Source organism: Macaca fascicularis, chromosome 1, assembly GCF_037993035.2.
Source record: "Macaca fascicularis isolate 582-1 chromosome 1, T2T-MFA8v1.1".
Lineage (NCBI taxonomy): Eukaryota > Metazoa > Chordata > Mammalia > Primates > Cercopithecidae > Macaca > Macaca fascicularis.
Genome location: NC_088375.1, coordinates 197,444,860 through 197,455,161, shown reverse-complemented (window position 1 = coordinate 197,455,161; position 10,302 = coordinate 197,444,860). Strand labels below are relative to the sequence as shown.

Here is a 10,302-nt window from a genome sequence, read left to right as displayed (position 1 = left end):
ACCTCTGTGTGATGGCTTCAAGCACAGCGTGTCTTGAGGGGGCCTGACTCCATCTGGAAAGGGTCTGTCTGGATGTACCTGTCTTTATAACCATGGACCTGCCTCCAAGGTGCGTGGACCAACCTCTGTGTACCTGATTCACTCGATGCGCACCTGGCCGTAGCTTCATCAGGCAGGGTGTACCTGTCAAGTTCTTAGGTCCGAGCGTTCGCGGCTTTACTCGTCCTGGACGCACCTCGGTCAGTGCGTCCCCGGCAGGTACGTGTACCTGGTTCAGTCCGTGCTTATCTTGCGCGTTCGGGCCGCTCAGTGTCCCGCTCGGAGCTCATCGCCGCCGCGGCCTTGAGGCGGCGTCCCCAGGACCCTGACGCCCTGGTTGGCCCCGTCCGGCGCGCAGCGGCCGCGGGGGCGGGGCCGCGACGCGAGGGGCGGAGCAGGAAGGGACTCGAGGCCCCGCCCCCAGGGCGGTTCCGGACGGCCCCGCCCCTTGCCCGCTTCCGCGTCAGCGCTTCACCACCACCTGCCCGCGCGCCGCCCCATATAAAGGAGCCGCTGGCCTTTCCCCCGGGATTCGGCCCCATGGAGACGCCGCCGGCCGCGGCTGGCGCTCGGCGGGGTGAGGCGCGGCGGGGCGCGGGCCTCGGCGGGGAGGCGGCAGGGAGCGCTCTGGCGGGGTCCGAGCAGAGCCGAGCCGAGCCGAGGGGAGGGGAGGAGTGGGGAAGGGCGGGGTCCTGTTATCCAGCCCGCCGGGCCTCAGTACCCCTCCAACTTAGCCCAAGTTGAGAGAGCCGGAGAAGAGCACCGGATCGGGGACCGAGCGGGCTCGGGTCTCGGGCCGGGACAGCCTCGGCGTCACCAGCTCCCGGCAGCCAACCAGAGTTTCCCAGCAACTTTTCTCCCCGCGGGTCACCCCGGAAACTTGCCCTCCCCGGCTCCGGGAGTCCGGCCACGGGCCTTGCGCTGCTTGGGCCTGAGCTCTGAGTGCTGGACGGGTGGGCGAAAGCGATGGCCTCTGGGGAAGCCCCGGGCCTCGCGACGCACTTCCAACCCCAAGATTCCATCTGAAAACCCCGTCCCGCCTTCTGGGCCCCCTGGGTTGGCGTGGGGATTCGAGTCTTTCCAGCTGGGGCAGTTCCAGTCTTAGTTCAGACTAAGTTCTGATCTTCGAGCCACCAGCTAACAGCTGGATGACCTTGAGCAAGTTTTTAATGTCTGTGGGTCAGTTTCTCCCTTTATAGAATGGGAATGGGAATGCCTAGCTGGGAGAGCTTTTGAGAGGACAACCTGAACTAATAACATGATGTAGTGTGTAGTGCCACCCATCCCTCATCTGCTGGGTGTGGTGATGGGAGGGAGGGTGGGAGAGAGCGCTATTCCCCGTCCCTAACCCTGTTGGTTGTTCAGTAGGAGCTGTGGTGTGGTGCCTTCCAGGAGTCTGAGCTATGAGTGGCCCCTGTGGAGAGAAGCCTGTCCTGGAAGCCAGCCCCACCATGAGTCTGTGGGAATTTGAGGACAGCCATAGCCACAGCCGTCAGGGCACCCCCAGGCCAGCCCAAGAGCCGGCAGCTGAGGAGGCCTCGGCGGTGGAACTGCAGATGAAGGTGGACTTCTTCCGGAAGCTGGGCTATTCATCCTCGGAGATCCACAGCGTCCTACAGAAGCTGGGCGTCCAGGCAGACACCAACACGGTGCTGGGCGAGCTGGTGAAACACGGGACGGCCACCGAACGGGAACGCCAGGCCTCACCGGACCCCTGCCCTCAGCTCCCTCTAGTCCCGCGGGGTGGGGGCACCCCTAAGGCTCCCAACCTGGAACCTCCACTCCCAGAGGAGGACAAGGAGGGCAGTGACCTAAGACCAGTGGTCATCGACGGGAGCAATGTAGCCATGAGGTAAGTGTCGCTTCTGTGGCCGAGACACATGAGGTTCGCATCTCTCTTGTGGCCAGGACACATGGAAGGATGACTGTCTGCAGCTCTGGTGGGCTGGAAGGAGTGACTGTCTTCTTAGGGACTGGTCTAGAGGGAGGGAAAGCCTTTTATGAGGCTTGCCTAGGGTCGTGCTACTGGTGACAGAGGCAGGGTTCCAGCCCAGGTCCCTCTGTCCACAGAGCTCGCCTTATGCTGTGGGTCCCTCCCTGAGGCCAGCACTGTCTCGGCTCCTCTTCTGTAATGTGAGGCAGGGCTGTAAAGGGGGCCAACCCTTGGGCAGCAGCTCACTCACCCTCTGAACCTGATCTCCTCAGGTGGGTGTTGTGAGGAGGGGTTATGCGGATCCTGGAGAGGAGCAAGCGTTCGGGAACCAAAGTAGTGGTAGTAGGCAGTGGTAGTAAGCAGTTGTTGTTGTTGTTATTTCAGGGGCTGGGCTTCTGAGGCCTTCTTGTCTCAGACCTAGGCTCCCACAAAAACAGGTCCAGCGACTATGTCCAAGAGTGACCTCAAGGCTAGGTCCAGTTTTACATGGGTTGTGGGCCAGTGGCCTAATACTCTGGCCTCAGGTGAGCTGCGACTTGGATCCCCACTGATTCAGCTGAAGCAGCCTGGGCTGGACTGGTCTCTGGAGGTTCCCCGGGGCCAAAGCCAGGACTCAGCCCCCAGTGACTCCCACCCCCATCCCCAAGCACAGGAATGGGGTGGGAAGGTAGGGGCAGAGGGGGAAGCCAGGGCTGCTGCTGACCTTGGGGAACCCAGACTTCTCCTGTCAATCCAGGCCCCACCCTCCGGCCCAACTTTTTCCCAGTTCCCTCCAAGGCAGGCTGATGAGTCAGTGTTGGGTGGATGGCTCACAGGGAAAAGTTCCTGTTGGCATGGATGGGGAGACCCCAGACACGGGGTTGGGAAGGGCTGCTTTTCTGGCTGCCCCGAGGGAGCTCCTAGGTGGGCTACCCAAGGCTGGCATGACATCGGCCTCTGCCCTCTCTGATTTGTGGCCCCCGTGGGACAAGTTCACTGTCCAGCTGGCCCTGGCCCGGCTCAGCAGGCATGCAGCTGAGGCCTCTTCCCTCCTTCTGTCACCTTCAGGCCAGTCTTCCTCTCTCTGACTTGGGCTGAGCCTGGGTGGGAGGCTGAGAAAATCCAGTTTCTATGCCAAGAGGCAGCAGGTTACAGCCTGTGCTTCGAGATTAGGGGGGCTCCCTCTCAGTGTCCAGCCTCATGTGGCTGGGCTAGGAGCTAGGTTGGATCTGTGTGACTCCTTCCTCTGGAGGCGTGGGCCAGGAGCGGCTGAGCCCTGGGAGCAGCCGAGTGCGGTGTGTGTTTGTATCCAGAAGGAGGAGGGACATGGGAGGAGGGGCTGTGATGTTGGGGGGTGCTCAGAGGAGCCTGCTCCTGAGAAGCAGAGCTACGCACCCACCTCGGGGGTTTCTGAGCTGGGGTAGTGGCAGGAGGGGAATTCCAGCCTCAAACTTCCTGTCTCAGCTGCTACTCGGTTCCTGCCCCGGCCACCCTCCTCCCCAGGGGCAGGCGGGCTAGCCCCCATCCATCATATGCAAATTATGGGGAAATTCACCTCTGTTTCCTTCTAAGGGAATTTTTCTCCACTCACCAGGCCCAGCCCAGGCATATCTTTTCACCTGGGGAGGCTGGCCCAGCCCTGCCCTCTGTCCTGGGGCAGGAGCAGTCTAGCTGGAGTCTTCTACACACACTTCCTATCAGTGTCTGCTTCGCCAGGCTGGGGGACCCTGACCTTACGGGCAAAGAGGACTGGGGTGGGGGCAGGGATGTCTGGTTTTCCTGTGCCAGCAGCGCTTCCTCCAGTGCAGTGAAACAGACTAAAGCTAGCTGTAGGGGGGCACTCCAGGCCTCATGTGCTGTACCAAGAGGGCTCTGATAGCACCCACTGATCACAGTTTTTCCATCTGCTGAGGGAATATTCAGGTGCTAGGGCTGCTGAGGACCGACTTGTCCCCAGCCAAGATTTTCAATGCCCAGAGGCAGTGCACTGCCCTGGGAGCCCTGGCATCCCATTAGTTCCCAAGGCTCCAAGATACCAGCCTAGGATCACGTGCCCGGAGGGAGGCGGGTGGGTGGATACATGCGCACACTGCATACCTGAGAGAAGGAGCTGGGCCTGGGGTGACCCAGCTGCCACGGTTTTGAGAGGCAGGGCAGAAGGCCCAGGGAAGGGGATGATGTGATGGGGGAAGCACTGGGCATTGTGAAGACACAGACCAGGGACCTGACCCATTGTGGCAGGTCAGGGAAGGCTTCTCAGAGGCAGTGACATCTCACAAGCATTTTGAAGGAAGAGCAGGAGTTTGCCCCCAGCATTGTTTCTCCCTTTCGCCGCCTGTCTCTTAGAACACACTTTGTTTAAACTTAATTTTGGGAGCTTTGTTCTCCCAAATAAATTCTGGGTCTTCTGTTAGAGACAGGAAGGCAACCAAGTGGCCCAGACCTGGGTTCCAGTTCTGAATGTCTCTTACCACTAGCCAGGTGACCTTGGACGAGTCCCAGAGCCTTCCTTTCCTTCACAGTAGCAAGCCCTGTAAGAATGAAGCCATATATTTGGCTGCCAGTGGGAGCTCGGTGCCTGCGAATCCCTGCTCATTCCCTGTGATCAGGGTCTGTCTGCCTTTATACCTACCTGAGCATTAATGTACAGGGTGGTGATAGGCACAGGTCCTGGGCCTGCATCGCTGTTCCACCGTTACTGCTGTGTGACCCTGGTGACTAAGCTGCCTTCTCTGGACCACAGTTTTCATCTGAAAAACAGGGAAGGGGATGATGGTGGTATAGTGCCCTCCTCACAAGCTTGCTGATGATTCAGTGTTAGGTGCTTAGAACAGGGCCTGGTTCACAGCTCTCAGCAAATGGGAACTTTTCTTATAAGCAGGCTGGCAGATGGGGCAGGGGGACCAGGGGAGGATGAGTGCTGCCCTGGGCTGGACTTTGTCTCCCCTACAATTTAGAGACCTTCAGACCCTGGTGCCCCAGCCTTGCCCCCAAACAGCCTCCATGGCCCCCAGCTGCCTTACCTTCTCTTAAGGCTCCAGCTATCACCCCTTACCTCCCCCACTCCCATTAAAGACACCCACAGGATGTGGTCGGCCCTGGACTTGCCTCTTTTGCGTAACATTTATTCTGTTTTATTTGCCAAATATGAGAGTCTAAGCTGTTCACTGAGGGGGCAGTGAGAGGTGGGGCTGCTGGTCCTAGGAGCTCTTCCATGACACTTAGTGTTACCTGGGAGCCCCAAGCCCCAGTCCTCCGTCCCCCAGGAAATCCAGCTGGAACCCCTACTTTGCAGGGCCATCTTTGGCCTGAAGCCACCAGGAAAGCTGACTGACCCGTCTTAAGGACACTGCAGACTGCTGGGCCCGTTTTCAGATAGAGGAATGGAGAGCTGCAGCAGCCCAGGAGCCCCGCCAGGCGCCCTTCTGGGTGCAGCCACCTGTGGGTGGGGTACGGCCTGGTCTGAGACCAAGGCAGGGCCCGTGCCTCACTCAGCTGTCCTTACTAAGAGTCCCCCGGCGTCTTCCTGATGGTCTTTCAGCCTTGGGGTGAACAGGCGTTTGGGGGGATTGCCATCTTGGGAGGAAAAGCAGTATCCTTTCACTTTCAGACTGAAAGGGGAGCCTGCTCCACTCTGGCACTTTCTGTCCCACACTGAAGGCTGGAGTCGCCAGCCCCTTCCCCTTTGCCCTTCTCAGGCCCCAGTCCCTGAGGTGTGTGTGAGGACTGAACTTTAATCCGGAACAATCTGGTTTCTCCTCAGTCAGCCCAGCCGGTGCTTCCCCCGCCCCCACCCATGCTGCAAGAGGCGAGGGAGGGGTGGTGACTCAGTGTGCATGTGTACGTCTGTCCCTGTGGTCCCGGCAGCTCGCCGGGTGGGGCAGGAACCAGAAGTCTCCCGGCACCTTTCCCCCACCCCCAGGTGTGTTGCAAGTGGCCTGGCCCTCCCCCACCGTGGGGAGCAGTGCTGCCAGCTTCCTGGGCGCTTCCTCACTTTCAGGAGATGGAGCCTCAGGGAAAGTCCCAGCGGGGCCTGGCCATCCTGGAGTTGTGGGAACTGGCACTGGGAATGGAGGCCTTGGCCTTGGGCCCCACCTGCAGAGGGCCAGGGCCTGAGCCCTGGGGAAAGAGGAAGGGGCTGGTGATTCCAAAGGGGAAGGGGCTGCTCACCACCACCACCAAAGCCAGGGCAGGGGTGGGGTATGACAGCCCCCCTCCTCCTGCTCAGGCCTAGGGGGTGGCAGGCTGGCCATCAGTGTGGGCTAACCCTGTCCTCCTCTCCCTCCCAGCCATGGGAACAAGGAGGTCTTCTCCTGCCGGGGCATCCTGCTGGCGGTGAACTGGTTTCTGGAGCGGGGCCACACAGACATCACAGTGTTTGTGCCATCCTGGAGGAAGGAGCAGCCTCGGCCCGATGTGCCCATCACAGGTGAGTGCTGCCTCTGGAGGTGGGATGGTATTACTGCCCCAGCAGCCCTGGTTCTCCCCAAGAGAGACCCTCTGGGAGTGGCCTAACTTCTAGAACTCAAGCAGGGACCAGCATTTCTTTTCTCAGTTTTTTCTGTCCTTAGCAACCTGCTCTGAACAGTGGTCATTGGAGGTCACCTTGTCTAGTCTTCTGCCTCAGATGTGGGGCCCCTCCCTCATCCTACTGGTGGGCGGGTCACTCTTTCAACCTCCCCAGTGGTAGAGGGGCAGTGCCACATAGTGGTTAAGCCTGTGGGCTCTGAGTCAAGACAACCAGAGTTGGAATCCTGGCTCTGTCCCCTCCTGGCGCCCTGGCCTGGGCAGGGATCTCTGTTAGCCCCGCTCCACGTGCTCCTCATCTGAAACATGGGGTCAGTGTCGGCGGGGGGTGTTGACAGCAGCTCCTTCCTCATGAGATTGTATAAGTTAACACATGGTTAAGTGCTGAGAAGAGTACCTGGCACGTGGTAGACGTTCAGTGTATGTTAGCTGTTACCACTGTTCTTGCAAGAGCCCCCAGCTTTTGGAGGTAAAAACTGAATCCGTTTCTCTAGAAGTCTTGAGATCTGGGGGCAGGCTGTCTGGGGCTACAGGCTCCAGGAAGAGGGGCCCTTTCCACTTGCTCACATCTGTGTCCCTGTGGTCCCAGCAGCTCCCCAGGTGGGGCCTGGTGAGTGGCCTGACCTTTCCCCACCATGGGATTTAGCAACCTTGTCCTGGCAATGCAAGGGACAGAGCCAAAATACTTCTCCCACCCCAGAGCAAGCTGGGGCTCATTCACGGACCCCTCAGAACAGGCTGGATGAAAGCCAAAGCCAAGACCACATCTGGCTTGAACAGGCCTGATGTCCAGAGAGAGAAAAGGAGCAAGGCCAGCTCTGTGCTTGGAGCCTTTGCCATGCAGGCCCTGCCACCTGTGCTCAGATGTTCTTGGTCTTCAGGCAGCAAACTATGCCGGGCCAAGGGAGGGGCTGGGGTGTGGAAGAGGCCTCGGCAGAGCTAGTTCTTGCCCCTGTGACCTTGGCGTTAACACCTCCTGTGTATGGCCACCAGCAGGTTAGGGAGCCCTGTAGGCCTGGCTCTGAGTCCCACTGGGCCCTGACCTGTGTGTGCCTGTCACCTCCCAGACCAGCACATCCTGTGGGAACTGGAGAAGAAGAAGATCCTGGTGTTCACACCATCGCGGCGCGTGGGTGGCAAGCGGGTGGTGTGCTATGACGACAGATTCATCGTGAAGCTGGCCTATGAATCTGATGGGATCGTGGTTTCCAACGACACGTACCGTGACCTCCAGGGCGAGCGGCAGGAGTGGAAGCGCTTCATCGAGGAGCGGCTGCTCATGTACTCCTTCGTCAATGACAAGTATGTTCCTCCCAGAGACCCTGATGGACTTGGGGTCCACAGGGGAAGCCAGAGATGCCCCTGGCAGGGGTGGAGCTGGGGGCTGGGCTCTGCGAGGCCCTGCAGCCATGGGAGGTTGTGGTCTTCGCTCCAGGCAGCTTTTAGAGTGAGATGGACAGCTCACCACATAGGCAAAATCAGACCAGGACCAGGCAGGCTGTAGGGTGGAGAGAGTGGCTAATTTGGGAGATAGAGCCGTAGCACTTATGAGGGGATGTGGTTGGGGTTCCAGGTGGCCTCTCTACGAACCAACATGGCATCTCTCGAGCAGAGGCCATGGGCCAGTGGGTACGGGCTGCCATCCCCCCGACGACCTCAGAGAGTGTTCCCCTAAAGGTGCCCATGGGCTGTGGCCCTCTAGACCGGGGATCCCTTTCTCCTCCCTTGGTATGATCCTACCCAGAGAACAGTTTTAGGGGGTCCTGGACAGGCCCCTATTTTAGGTGTCGCTCTCCTGTTCTTCCCAGCAAGGCTTGCCATCGGCCCCTTCTCAGCAATTAGAAGTCCCTGCATGGCTCCCACCTCCAGAGAGTTCTTTGCACCCTCTGCAGGTTTATGCCTCCCGATGACCCACTGGGCCGGCACGGGCCCAGCCTGGACAACTTCCTGCGTAAGAAGCCACTCACTTTGGAGCACAGGAAGCAGCCGTGTCCCTATGGTACGGAACCCAGCCTGCCCTCCCCGGCCCTCCTCACTCCTGCCCTTCCTCTCACCTGTCTGCCTATGCCCTGTTTTCCTCTTGGGGACCTCTACCATTGGACCACCCAACCCCATTTCCTGTGCCACCCCTTCCCTGCTCTCTCACCCCTGGTTCTGAAGTGCCTCTGCTTAGAGTCCCTCTTGATTCCTCTTCCAGGGAGGAAATGCACCTACGGGATCAAGTGCCGATTTTTCCACCCAGAGCGGCCAAGCTGCCCCCAGCGCTCTGTGGCAGATGAGCTCCGCGCCAATGCTCTCCTCTCACCCCCCAGGGCCCCAAGCAAGGACAAAAGTGGCCGGCGGCCTTCACCTTCATCCCAGTCCAGTTCTCTGCTAACAGAGAATGAGCAGTGCAGCCTGGATGGGAAGAAGCTGGGGGCCCAGGGATCCCCAGGGCCCCGCCAGGAGGGTCTAACACAGACCTATGCGCCATCAGGCAGGAGCCTCCCACCTAGCGGGGGCAGTGGCAGCAGCTTCGGGCCCACGGACTGGCTCCCGCAGACTCTGGACTCACTCCCATACGTCTCCCAGGATTGCCTGGACTCAGGCATTGGCTCCCTGGAGAGCCAGATGTCGGAACTGTGGGGGGTTCGAGGAGGAGGCCCTGGTGAGCCGGGCCCACGCCGAGCCCCTTACACGGGCTACGGTCCCTATGGATCTGAGCTCCCAGCCACTGCGGCCTTCTCTGCCTTTGGCCGGGCCATGGGTGCTGGCCACTTCAGTGTCCCTGCCGACTACCCACCTCCGCCCCCTGCCTTTCCGCCTCGAGAGTACTGGTCTGAACCGTACCCACTGCCCCCACCCACACCAGTCCTTCAAGAGCCCCCAGTACAGAGCCCAGGGGCTGGCAGGAGCCCATGGGGCAGGGCAGGCAGCCTGGCCAAGGAGCAGGCCAGCGTGTATACCAAGCTGTGTGGTGTGTTTCCCCCACACCTGGTGGAGGCCGTGATGGGGCGCTTCCCGCAGCTCCTGGACCCCCAGCAGCTGGCTGCCGAGATCCTCTCTTACAAGTCCCAGCACCCCAGTGAGTAAGCTGCCCGTGGCTGGAAAGGGCAGCACCCCCAGCCTCCACGGGCTGTCAGGCTGGGCCTTGGGCCATCGAGCAGCCCATTCCCAGCCCTGAGGCCCACCCCGGAGACTGGACAGAGGGAGGATTCAAGTTGGGAAGGAAACCCACAAACCAAAGATACTGTAGGATTGGTTCTGGCCCATGCAGCACCTCTAGCTGTCTGCCTGAGTGGGTCAGAAACGATCACCCTGTTGATACACATTGTATCTCTGTAGTTTAAGGAGACGCTGCCGGTAACGGCGTCAGTCCATGGCTGAGGCCCAAACCGTCTTTTCTCTCGGAGGGTGGGGAGAGAGGTGGGGGCAGCAGAGGCCTGGGCTGGGTGCCCTGTGCACGCCACCCCACTTCCGCCCTACCCCTGGGACGTTGGCCTTGGCTGGCTAGTTGGGCACTGTGTGCCCGCCCTCCAAGGGCCTCCTCTATGCCTATGAGGCCTCATCCGTGCTCTCGCTGGGCATGTGGCTTCATGTCAGTAAGCAAGATGCTTCTTAATAACCTACCTTCTGCCCCACTCTGTTCCTTATCCCACTGCCCCTGTAGGGGTCAAGGGCCCTCTGTCTACACTCTCTCCTCCTCCTCCATCCTCTATTCAGAGTCATCTCGCCCTTCCCCACAGGTGGGGGAACATGTGTATGTGTACACATGTAAATTTTAAATATTTTAAGCAGAAAGTCCTTACCTCCTGTAATACATCAATAAAGTACAATCAATGCGA

General features: G+C 59.8%; 1 protein-coding gene across 9 annotated transcripts; it reads left to right on the top strand.

The window, feature by feature from the left end:
* Positions 1-566: 566 nt before the first annotated feature.
* Positions 567-10,302, top strand: ZC3H12A (zinc finger CCCH-type containing 12A). Of its 9 annotated transcripts, none has more exons than XM_005543940.5 (6): positions 567-616; positions 1,408-1,891; positions 6,241-6,380; positions 7,546-7,780; positions 8,371-8,477; positions 8,676-10,302. In XM_005543940.5, exons 2-6 carry the CDS (start codon positions 1,443-1,445, stop codon positions 9,548-9,550), a joined length of 1,806 nt encoding a protein of 601 aa, XP_005543997.1. In that variant the 5' UTR covers positions 567-616; positions 1,408-1,442; the 3' UTR covers positions 9,551-10,302. The 9 variants fall into 9 exon arrangements, with proteins under 9 accessions (XP_005543997.1, XP_073868016.1, XP_073868017.1 ...); XM_074011915.1 differs by having other exon boundaries at positions 8,291-8,477; XM_074011916.1 differs by having other exon boundaries at positions 8,287-8,477.